This window comes from Stegostoma tigrinum, chromosome 30 (genome assembly GCF_030684315.1).
Source record: "Stegostoma tigrinum isolate sSteTig4 chromosome 30, sSteTig4.hap1, whole genome shotgun sequence".
Classification (NCBI taxonomy): domain Eukaryota; kingdom Metazoa; phylum Chordata; class Chondrichthyes; order Orectolobiformes; family Stegostomatidae; genus Stegostoma; species Stegostoma tigrinum.
In genome coordinates this window covers 12247338-12260182 of record NC_081383.1, presented here as the reverse complement: position 1 = coordinate 12260182, position 12845 = coordinate 12247338, and the positions used below count along the sequence as shown (strand labels likewise).

General features: G+C 42.0%; 1 protein-coding gene across 1 annotated transcript in view; it reads left to right on the top strand.

Moving 5' to 3' along the window:
- Positions 1 to 12401, top strand: part of LOC125465975 (guanine nucleotide-binding protein subunit alpha-11-like) — a 74198-nt gene extending 61797 nt beyond the window's left edge. The window contains exons 5-7 of the mRNA XM_048560027.2: positions 203 to 332; positions 5007 to 5160; positions 9599 to 12401. Coding sequence (XP_048415984.1) covers positions 203 to 332; positions 5007 to 5160; positions 9599 to 9786 — 472 coding nt within the window. The 3' untranslated portion in view covers positions 9787 to 12401. The remainder of the gene's footprint in view (positions 1 to 202; positions 333 to 5006; positions 5161 to 9598) is intronic.
- Positions 12402 to 12845: the final 444 nt, after the last annotated feature.

Sequence of the window (12845 nt, the reverse complement as noted above, 5' to 3'; positions counted from 1 at the left end):
AATGGATGTATTAGCATTTGATAGTAAACCGAACATTCTATGATTTACATTTAATCCTGTTCTTTTTTTATTTTTGAGACTATTTTTTAAAGCAACAATATCTTACATGTGTTTGGATTCTTCCTGTGGTACACCATGATCTATTGTAATTCCTGATGGAACCAGTTGTCTTTAAGATTTCTAATCCTTCTCTAACTCTTAGAATTGTGGATGTTGGAGGACAGAAGTCTGAGAGGAGAAAATGGATCCACTGCTTTGAGAATGTCATATCGGTTATATTTCTGGCCTCTCTCAGTGAATATGATCAAGTCCTAGAAGAGAGTGAGAATGAGGTAAGACTCCTTGGATCCCTGGGGACCGCGTGGTGTGAAGTTACCTTGCCATTGACCTCTGCTTCCCTTTTGGACTGTTGGGAATTAACACATATATGGTCATTTTATCAGTCTGTGTTTTCAGCAGGGATCATTGCGGCTGACATTGTGGATCTGAAATTTGAATGCTTAGAAAGCATAATTTTTCAGTCTACTTGGTTTTAATGGAAATTCATGGTCAATATGTTCTTGGAATCTGTCAGTGTTCTGATAATGGGGGGTGACTCTCCATCAGCAATCAGCAAGTTGCTCTTATATATAGTGCAGCTTGAACTTCATTTAAACAGAATCATCAAGAGCATTTTGATATGAATATACATTAACCGAATGGGAGTATGAAATGTAGGGGTGGCACGGTGGCTCAGTGGTTAGTAGGGGCGACACGGTGGCTCAGTGGTTAGTGAGGGGCGGCACGGTGGCTCAGAGGTTAGCATTAGGGGCGGCACGGTGGCTCAGTGGTTTAGGGGTGGCACGGTGGCTCAGAGGTTAGCATTAGGGGCGGCACGGTGGCTCAGTAGTTTAGGGGTGGCACGGTGGCTCAGTGGTTAGCATTAGGGGCGGCACGGTGGCTCAGTGGTTTAGGGGTGGCACGGTGGCTCAGTGGTTAGCATTAGGGGCGGCACGGTGGCTCAGTGGTTTAGGGGCGGCACGGTTTCTCAGTGGTTAGCATTAGGGGCGGCACGGTGGCTCAGTGGTTTAGGGGCGGCACGGTTGCTCAGTGGTTAGCACTGCAGTCTCACAGCGCCAGGGACCTGGGTTCGATTCCCGCATCAGGCGACTGTCTGTGTGGAGTTTGCACATTCTCCCGGTGTCTGCGTGGGTTTCCTCCGGGTGCTCCAGTTTCCTCCCACAGTCCAAAGATGTGCAGGTTAGGTGGATTGGCCATGCTAAATTGTCCATAGTGTTCAGGGGTGTGTGGGTTATAGGGGGATGGGTCTGGGTGGGATGCTTCAGGGGGCGGAGTGGACTTGTTGGACCAAAGTGCCTGTTTCCATAAAATAGGGAATCTAATCTTAAGGTAATTCCTTGTCACACTTTAATATCTGCAATAGTTTTCAGTGACTTTTGTTTTATGATGATGTTCCTTGACATTTTTATTGCCCATTGCGTTTTTATATTTGAGAAGACAATGTAATTACTTGAGATCCGCCCTTGTCAGTTTCACATGCAATTGGTTGAAATGACAAGTTCCCTGGCACAGGGATGAGCTCAAGGCTACATCAAATGACTCACTATTTAATACCCAACCCACCTCACCTGCTCTAACACCTACCCATCCTCACAACCAATGAGCTAACTATCTAATCATTCCAAATCTCCACGATCGTAGAGTCATAGCGTTCTTACAATACGCTTTGGCACATCATGCCCATGCAGGTCTTCAAACATCCAAAGTTTTAATTCAATTTTACAGCCATGTATGCAATGGCATTTCAAGTATTCATCTAAATAATTCTTAAAAGTCTTGAGAATTCCTGCCTTGACATCATTTTAGGCAGTGAGTTCCAGGTACTTATGGGGAATATTACCAAAGAAAGAGACCGAGGTATGCGGGTGCATAGTTCTTTGAAGGTGGAGTCCAGGTAGACAAGGTGGTGACGAAGGCATTGTGAGTTATAATAAATCTTACAAATGCCTAATCAATGTCTGCAATAAGAATGCCTACAACAATTCAGTTTCTTGTGAAATCTCACTTTAAATCACCATATTTGCATCTCTCCTTTTGACTGTAGAGTCATTAATGAAGTCATTTCCAAATCTTCCTAGATACTGTCTTCTTCTGTTAAATCTTGTTCTTTCAAGTATTTTATTAGTTCTGGGGTTGAACTAATTGTCAAACGATTTCAGAATCACTTTGAATTTCTTTTGTTTTCCTTTATTCATTCATTCATGGGTTGGGGCCATCACTGGCTGGGAAACATTTATTACCCGTCCCTAATTGCCCAGAGGGAGGCTGAGAGTCAACTATATTGCTGTGGGTCTGGAGTCACATGTAGGCCAGACCAGGCAAGGATGGCAGTTTCCTTTCCTAAAGGACATTAGTGAACTGGATGGGTTTTTCCAACAATGGATTCATAGTCATCATTGGACACTTAATTCCAGATACTTATTCAATTTAAACTCCACCATCTGTCACAGCAGGGTTCAAATCCTGGTCCCCTGAACATTATCTGGGTCTCTGGATTAACAGTCCAGCGATAATACCACTAGGCCACCGCCTCCCTCTAATGAACATGTCCATTCTTTCTTTTACAAGCACTAACATCTGCTGTATCTGCAATTGTGTGTAGAAGTGTATTTACTTGTTCAGCTTCTGACATAGTATTCGGTTTAGAAACTATTCTATATCATATGTTTTGTCTGGGCTGCCAATTTTGTGGCAACAAGGTGTAGAGCTGGATGAACACAGCAGGCTAAGCTGCATCACAGGAGCAGGAATGCTGCCGTTTCTGGTCGAGACCCTTCTTCAGAAATGGGGAAGGGATAGGGGATTCTGAAATAAATAGGGAGAAAGGGGAAGGCGGCTAGAAGATGGATAAAGGAGAAGATAGATGGAGAGAAGACAGACACATCAAGGAGGCTGGGTTGGAGCCAGTAAATGTGAGTGTAAGTGGGGAGCTAGGGAGGGGATAGGTCGGTTTGTGTTCTGTTTGGCCCAGCTCTGAAAGTCGGTCTTCCAGGCAGCATCATTTCTGATGCTATGCTTTCTGAATGTGATAAGATATTCTAATGTCTTTAAAGATTTCTGGATTGGAGTAATTACCGTTCCCTTGAAAATTGCTGTTATGGAGAGTTTTTCTGTTTTCACAGCTTAATAGAGGATTCTGCACTCTGGTGGAAGATTCCTGACTTTCACATCTATAATAGATGTTTATCTGCCTTTTGTGGCTTTACTGGAGGTTTACAAAATCATGAGGGGTATAGAAGGTCTACAAAATCATGAGGGGTATAGACAGGGTGGATAGCAAAAAGTTTTTTCCCAGAGTGGGGGACTCGATTACTAGGGGTCATGAGTTTAAAGTGAGAGGAGGAAAGTTTAAGGGAGATATGCGTGGAAAGTTCTTTCCACAGAGGGTGGTGGGTGCCTGGAACACGTTGCCAGCGGAGGTGGTAGACACAGACACGTTAGTGTCTTTTAAGATATATTTGGACAGGTACATGGATGGGCAGGGAGCGAATGGACACAGACCGTTAGAAAATAGATGACAGGTTAGACAGAGGATCTTGATCGGTGCAGGCTTGGAGGGCTGAAGGGCCTGTTCCTGTGCTGTAGGTTTCTTTGTTTCTTTGTTTTCCTGCCTTTCCCAGCTGTACTGGAATCTTCTGAAATGGAATAATTGGCCCAAATGCTAAAATGGCTGTTAAAGTTTCAACAAAATCAGAGAAATATTTCTTTGCTTAAACAAAACACCTAAGAACAGCTTTTGAGGTTCTAAATTTCATAGATGAAACATTGGTGGATTTCAGTGAGTGAATGCTCAGATATTTGACTCTGTCCTTCACTGTGATTATGTGGGCAGTGCCATTTTTGTCCAGGCAGTGCCATCTTTGTTTCATGCAGCATCAGAGCAAGGCCATCTTTGATCCGCTACCAGATGTGTCTGTACATGTGCGCTGCCAATGTGCCATCCATTGGCGCCATCTGCAAAAACTGCAGCCTTCTGAAAAATTTTCCTTGTTAGACCAGACTCACCCACATCTTTAAATTGCTCAATGTTTATCTGCATTAAGTACCCAGCATAATAACAATCCCAGCTCTCCACTCCTGGATTATGCAAATTGCTGTCTTGGTCCTGTGTGTTCCGATTTCTCCGAGCAGACTTGTGTTCTCTGCATACTGTGGCAACACAACTGATCTGAGCTGCAAATTAGTTTTTTAAAATTCTCATTCTTCTAGCCTGAATGACTGTGTCATTTAAAGATTCATCTTTGCATTGGGGATTTTGAGTTTTGACATACCCAGCGTTCAATGTCTGTTCGCTCACTTGCTGAATTTGGATTCAGGAACTCTCCCATAGCTCACGACCTCATGATGCAGCTTATGCCTCTGGTTTGGAGCTCCAAATTTCTTCTGTTTCAGTCCATCCCTTATCAGATTCTTTCTGTGTCATTGACACAAGATCTTGTACGCAGCAATCCAAAGTTTCTGCTTTCTTTGAACTCTTCTGCATTGCCAGCATGTGTCCCTCACTGGGTTGGGCACTTCTAAATTAAATCTTTAGATCCCCCATTGATCACTATTTTATATGTGATGCCACCTATATCTTCCAAATGTTCTTTAGGGGCTAACGTAGTCCAGTGAGTGTAAGCATAGCCAACAACTGGTCTATCGAGAAGAGTCTTGTAGAACAAACAAGATGTAGGTCACTGTATTTTCTGCAACTATTTACAGGTCATAAGAATAGGCTCAATTTGCTAGAAACACTGTTGTGTCATACTATGGGACAGCCTCCCAATGGATCCTCCTTTACTCTGCCACCATGTCTTCCTGGCATCCTCACAGTGTGTGGTCCTTATTGAACTCAATCAAGCATTAACCCTTCCGGACCCACGTACAACAAAATGAAAGGGGAGCAATTTTAAAACTTAAATTTGCAAGTATTCTCTATCTGATCTGATTTTTCTTTGTTGCAGAATCGAATGAAGGAGAGTCTCGCCCTTTTTCATTTTATTTTGAAGTCTGACTGCTTTGTGAATTCATCAATGATTCTTTTCTTGAATAAAAAAGATATTTTGGAAGAAAAGATTCTTAGATCGCATTTAGGAGACTATTTTCATGAATTTGATGGTAAGTAAAAAAAACTCCAGCTTTTCCTTCCTTGCTTTGCGTGAGTTCTCACCGTATGATTGCTTTTCTTTTATTAAAATAAGTCAACATTTATGCTGATTGAGGTGAAAGGGAAAGAAATTCTCCTGAATTGGGAGAGCATGGCACGACTGAGAGATGTGGTGGTGGGTAAAGGCGTAGGTTGGTAGGCAGGAGACTTTGACAATGAGTGAGGTGTGAGGACCAAAGCGTCTTTTAATCTACTGGAGCAAAGTCCCAAAGAGTTCAAGGCATCTTCCATGGCTGGCAGATATGACTCAATTCCCTTTCCTACCTACTCCAGAATGAAAACTGTGTGTGACAGTGCCCTTATGACAAATTGGGTCTACAAACTTGAATTTCCTCAGCGTTGAAAATTCTGTCTTTAGACTTCCCAAACACTTTATAGTGTTTTGGGATCGGTTATCTCAGAAATGTCCATATTATTGTCTGCCCTTGGACCTCTTTATGCAATACTCCTGGCTGAGAACTGAAATATGATTAAGACACTTTAGTGGTAACTTCTAATCATCCATCACTGGATACCAGGTACAGGTTTATGATTGGTTTATTTAAGCAGTGTAGGGTGGGCATCATTGCAGTTAGACCAGCATAATACTCTGAAGGATACAGAAAAAATGAGAACTTTCACCACAGGCATCTCCTTACCCAAATTCCAATCTTGCTTCACACACACATAAGAAACAGCTTATCTGTTCTCCAGCCATTGCTGTTTCCCCTGTCCTTATCAGTGTGTGTCACGTCCTTGTCTCTAAATCTCCCCTTGCTTCAGGGCAAGGAATGTTTTTGTTAACATTATCTCCAATCTGTACAAGATTCCTACAAATTCCTGCTGGCACTAACCTCTAGGATACATAAAGTTGTTCCGGTACAAGGCTCATTAATTGAAGGCTAGTTTTCACTTTTACTATAACAATCTCCATTTAACCCTTACAATCTAAGTTCACTCCAACAGCACTGTGACAGCAGAATGAAATTCTAGGAACTCTTGTGGTATCCTTTGTTTTTTGGAAAGAATGAATTTTAATCTAATGCCAAGGTATATGTACAAAACATATAATATTACACACATACTTACACATTGCACAGGTGAGCACTATCTGGAACAAGGCCAGCAGAAATTGTCAGTGACTGAAAATGTTTAACAATTCTTGATTGAATAGAAACAAAACAATTTAAATAGAAATCAATCAACAATTCAGAGTCACAGTCATCCAACAAAGGCAAAACTTCAGGGATTTTAAATGAATTGGGATTGTTCAGATGTTTATTAATTCCCCAGTTTACTCCTCCCTTCAATAGTACAGGGCTAGAGACAGAGTAAAGCTCTCTTTACATTGCCCCCCATCAAGCACTCCCAGGACAGGTACTGCTCAGGGTTAGAAGCAGAATAATGCTTTGACTACTCTTTTAAACTGATCTGTAAAACTCCTAGCTGACACATCTGAACAGCAGAGACTGATGTATCCACTGCCACTTCCACCTAGAAGAACAAGGGCAGGAGATACATGGGAACACCACTACATCCCCTCCAAACCACTCACCATTCTGACTTGGAAATATATCGCTGTTCCTTCACTGCTGTTGATCAAAGTCCTGGAATTCCCTCGTTAAGGGCATTATGGGTCAACCCACAGCAGGTAAACTGCAACAGTTCAAGTAGGCAGCTCACCACCACCTTCTCAAGGGGCAACTAGGGATGGGCAAGAACCGTTGGCCAGCCTGCGATGCCCACATCCCACAAATGAAATTGAAAAATGCAAAAGGTGGTGGTAGCAACTTGTTGTTATATTTGACGTAAATGGACATTTCTCTCCAAGGTCTGAGTTCTTCAAACTTTGGGCTCTTGTGCGTTTTCAATTTTCATAGCTGCACCATAGGCAACAGTGGTATCCCCAACTGCCTGGGCCATAAGCAATGGAGCTTGCTTCCAAAACTTCCATGCTTTTCTCTCACTCTCTCCTCCTTTTAAGGTGCTTCTTAAAGGCTACCTTTTTTGACCGCACTTCTGCTTACCTGTTCTATTGCCTCTATATGTCATTCAGTGTAAAATGTTGTTTTACTATATTCCTATGAAGTGCCTTGGAAACTTTTACAGTGTTAGAGATACTGTATATTGTTGTGGCTGATTCAGGAACATTCATGGAAGGACAACACTGCTATTTCTTTGCAAAATAGGTTTTCTCTGCAGCAGTGCAATCATACAATGTTGTCACCTTTGCTTGTCCATAAGTGAAGACAAGGGTCTAGTGGCGTTGCTGTTGGAGTATTAATCCAGAGATCCAGGTATTGTTCTAGGCACCTGGGTTCAAATCCCCTCTTGGCAGAATTCAGTAAAACTCTGGAATCAGTAGTTGAACACTAACCAAAAAGCCATTATTATGAAAACTGAACTGCCTCACTAATGAGAGATAACAAGGTGTAGAGCTGGATGAACACAGCAGGCCAAGCAGCATCGGAGGAGCAAGAAGGCTGTCATTTCGGGCCTAGACCCTTCTTCATTTTTCTGAAGGGTCTAGGCCTGAAACATCAGCCTTCCTGCCTCTCTGATGCTGCTTGGCCTGCTGTGGTCATCCAGCTCTACACCTTGTTATCTCAGATTCTCCAGCATCTGCAGTTCCTACTATCTCCTCCTCACTAATGTCCTTGAGGGACGGAAATCTTACTTGATCATGCTATGTTTTGGCCTAAACCACTTTCTGTAGCAGGGGATTCCACAGGCTCACCTCTGTCTGGTTGAGGAAACAATTCTTCATCTCAGCCTGACCTTATATCTTTAGACTGTGACTCCTGGTCCTGGATACCACTATTTTATGTGAATCCCAGCTGGAATGACCCCCAGTGATAAGTTATGCATGCCAAGTTAAGTCATTAGGAGACATTATACAAATTTGATTCAATTTGATTTATTTATTGTCACATGTATTTTGTTACAAAACACAGTGAAACATGTTGTATATATAATTTGGCCTGTTTCTTGAATTTAGAAGGGGTGATCTGCTTGAAATAGTCAAGATAGTAACAGGAGGGAAAAAACAGGGTAAATGCAGATAAACTATTTCCATGGGTTGGGGATTCTAGAACAAGGTGGTATTGTCTCAGAATTGGGGCCAGACCATTCAGGAGAGATGTTAGGAAGCACTTCAACACACAAAGGGCAGTAGATGTTTCAAACTCTCTTCCACAAACAGCAGATATCTTTTATAATTCATTCACAGGATGTGGACATCATTGGCCATGCCAGGATTAATTGTCCATTCCAAATTGCATAGATGAGAGGCAACCACTTTGCTATGGGTCTGGAGTCACATTTAGGGCAGACCGGATAAGGAAGGCAGATTTCCTTCCTTAATAGGCATTACTGAACCAGGTGGGTTTTTCCCTCCAACGATCAGCAATGGTTTTATCATTGGACTCATGATCTCAGTTTGTTTTATTATATTCAATTTCCACAATCAGCCATGATGGGATTTGAACCTAGGTCCCAAGAACATTACCTGGCCATTGGATTAATAGCCTAGTGATAATATCACTAGGCCATCTCCTCCACAGCTGATACTAAGTCAGTTGTTGATTTTAAATTGGAGGTAGATAAATTTCTATTAAGGAAAGATATTAAGGCCAAGGGTAAGTATATGGAGTTAGGTCATAGATTAGCCATGATCTTGTTGATTGTTGCAACAGGCTCAAGGGGCTGAATGGCTTATTCCTGTTCCTATGTCCCAGTGTTCCTAGGCTCAGGGGCATGATATCTGTCGTGGACGGATCATCTCATCATGTTGGTATAGATCCCAAATCCACTGTGTGATTATTTTTTACCTTAGAGCTGAGGAGATGATAGGGTAAATTAATCGAGGTGTTTCGGAATTTTTAAAAATGTTTTCAAATTGAAACGTTTTGAAGGATTAAATTTTTTTTGTACATGGGAAGTCAGTAATCGGAGGGCACATGTTTCAGGTTGGCAGCCACCAAAATTAGAGGGGAGATGAGAAGTAATAATGTCATGTTGTGAATTGTTTTGTTTTAACAGTAACTTTCTAAAATGAATTGGATAAATTGATGAGGGTGGAAATCAGTATTAAAGTTATAATTAGCTTTATTGTCACATGTACTCTACTGAGTATGGTAAAAGCTTTACAAGTCACGACTTACGGTGCCATGTTGGATACCAAGGTACGGATTCTTAAGTACAAATCAGCAGGGCAACTGGGCAAAGAGCGGGGAAGTGGCACTAGTTAGATCTTGGAGCGAACCAGCATGGACAGGATGGGCCAAGTGGCCTCCTCTGTGGGAAATGAATTCCCTTCGGAAACTGGTGTTCAAACACTCTCATCTCCTCCCCCGCTTGTGTTAACCTGAATTCTGGCTTCCCACAAATGTAACCTTGCTTTGTCTTCAGGTGCCAGAAGAAATGCTTCTGCTGCCATGAACTTTATTTTAAAAATGTACCTGAGGCAAAACGAAGAGAAACGAAAAATCTACTGGCACTTCACTTGTGCCACAGACACAGAAAATATCCGTAAAGTCTTCATGGACGTCAGGGACACGGTCTTGTTGCGGAGCCTGGAAGAGCTGGACTTATTGTAGACAGACATGAGGAGACTCCAGCGTCCAATGCCCTCAGGGAGGCAAAAATGGGAATTTTAACCTCCTCTGTGCAGCACAATTGAGGACATAGCAAAATTCCTCGAAAAGAAACACAGATGCTCCCAGCAATGACGTCAGGCTCTTCTCCCTTTCAGCTGTTGCAGCTCTAGTGTGTACAAAATGAAACTGTTCTGGAAATATTTCCTTGAATATATTAAAGTGGAGCTGCGCACAGCTTCTCTGGAGAGCAGCAAAACTCCAACTGAGGATCAACCAGGGAGGGATGGTCAACTGATAAAGAAATTATAATGTTGCATCATGCATTGCTAAGGAGGTTGTTTGACCATCACAATGATCTGAAATTTGTTCTTAAAAGTTAGGTTGGTTCACTGCTTTTCACATTCAGAAATGTAAGTTTGAATAGTGACTGTTTGATCCTAGAATCAGTGATAAAGGGCCACGAAGGCTATATCCCAGTACATGAGAATGCCAGGAGGAGAGAATGTCACTCACAGTTTGCAGGCAGGCAAAGTGTGATTCGGTATGACGGTTCCATCCCATTGTACCTTCAGAAAGTTGCCCCCACCCAATACTGCGTTGTAATTGTACTTTCCAGCACAAATTAGGTGAATAGCCATGACCAAGCTCCAGCTTCAGCTCAGCCAAACACAGCCCTGCTTGGACATATAGGATCCATAACAAGATGCAACCCCCTACATTCATACCATTGGCTGCCTGATGTGGCCATTCTCAAAGTGCCCACCTCGACACACCTATCAGAAATCGTGCAACACAAAGTCCATTACCCGATTCCTCAGTATCAGTCAAATGGCTCTTTCTCCCCATTTCCAATACTTTTAGAACTGAAAGGTGGTGGAAAAATAACACCTTTTTCAATTGACCCCATGATTTTCCTCTCATGTTGCTCTGCTGCAGTGACGTGGAGATTAACCTTTAATTCTTGGAGACTCCAGGCAAGTGCAAGAAGTTTTGCAACCCTAACTTGTGCCGATAAATTACCAAATGATGAGTTCAGTAACAACTTCCTTTGTGAAGAACTGAAATGGTGGCTAACTCAATTGTGGGTCATACAAACTAAAGATTCCGAGGTGTTGTATAGCCAGCTTTTGGCAGCATGTCAGCTCTGGATTAACGACCAATGAGAGAAAGTGATGCCAGCTCTTGAGGCATTTCAACTAGCCTCCTTTTCTCTACTTCAATTTCTGACATTGTCAGCTCACACTCCAGAAGCTAAAGAACACACTCTATCAGGGCTACAGGTGTCTCAAAAAAGTGCTGTGCAAGGCAGAAAGAGACCATTCAGCCCAAGTAACAGTTCTGTGCCAGCATTTGTACTCCCGAAGCTTCTCTTCCCTCCCTAGTTCACCTAAGTCTCTGAACCCTCATTTGGTTATCCACCTTCCCCTTCTGCGAAAGATTGAGTGACACTGTTGTGTGTGAACAGCAACAGATTTCATTGGACGCACTCTAAACCAAGGATGGTGAAAGAAACATGGAGCCCTGTCAGCCTAGACTCCGGTTTCACGTCATCTGACACCAATATGGCATGATTCCTTGTACACAATGAATAACTGCAGCAAGAGTAAATTTATCACTCCTGTCATCCCACGCCCTTTAAACACATCTGTTGAGGACACAGTGGGGCTTGTTGTAATTTCACTGTACCAAGGCTGATGTTCTGGGTTATGTATTTGAATCCTTCCATGGCAGATGGTGGCATTTGAATTGAACAAAAATCTGGCATATAAACAAAAGAATAGCTGAAAGATAATTATGTGATCAGTGTTGATTGTTGTAAAAATCTGGTTCATTAAAATCCATTAGAGAAGGAAATCTATTGTCTTTACTTTGTTTGGCCTATAGTGATTCCAGACCCAAACCAATGTGGTTGGCTGCTAACTGCTCTCTGGGCATTTAGAGATAGATAATAAATATTAGCCTGGCCAGTGACATTCCCTGAACAATTTTTTTTAAAAATTGCCTCAGATGCTCTTATGTGAAAACAAATTCCACATTGAAACCGTTTCCTGTTAAAAATGTTTGTCTCAAATTATCTACTGGGATTATTAGTAGGTAACAGATATTTACAGTCCCTAGTTGTTTTGCCTCCATAGCATTAGCCTTCACTGTACCACTTTGATGGTATAGAACTAATAGGCCTCTTCTGTGCTGTTTGATTTGATGATACCAGTACATCACACTACCTGTGAGATTGGTTAGCTCATTTGGCTGGATGGCTGGTTTGCAATGTTGAGTGTTGCCAATAGTGTGGACTCAATTCCTATGCTAGCTGAGGTTACCATGAAGGATTCTCCCTTGCCTGAGATGTGGTGACCTCCAGGTTAAACCATCACCAGCCATCTCTCTGAGATAACAAGGTGTAGAGCCCTAAGAAGGGTCTAGAACCGAAACGTCAGCCTTCTTGCTCCTCTGATGCTGCTTGGCCTGCTGTGTTCATCCAGCTATATGTCTTGTTATATCAGATTCTTCAGCATCTGCAGTTCCTACAATCTCTGAACCAGTCATCTTTCTAATGAGAGAGCATCACTATGGTCTGGTAAGACTGAATGCTGACTTTACTTTGCATTTACGTGATTCAGAAATCAGAGTTGGGTACTTCTTGCAGCAAAAATATTTAAAAGTTACATCTATATAAATATCATTATGTTCTGACAGTTCCATTGACAGCAGTGGTGCAATAGCATAGGGTATCACAAAACTTGTTTGTTTCAACATCCAAAAGCTATAACATGAAGTGGAGATATGTAACTATCTATCTTACTACATCATAAGTGAACTTTTCTAAATCTTCTGGAATAGAAATGCTGTAAAGAGAACTCTTCAAACTAACTTACAAAAGCAAACAATGTATCTCTGGACTTCAGTATTTAATGAGGAAGAATGTGTGCTTTAAAAGATGCTTTCTTCCAGATATCTGATTCAATCTGCTTTGAAGTTTGAGCTCGAGACCTTCTTGAAAGTCCTGTTTTGTACATCAACAAATTAAACAGGAATTCATTTTGATAGATTAAAGTGAG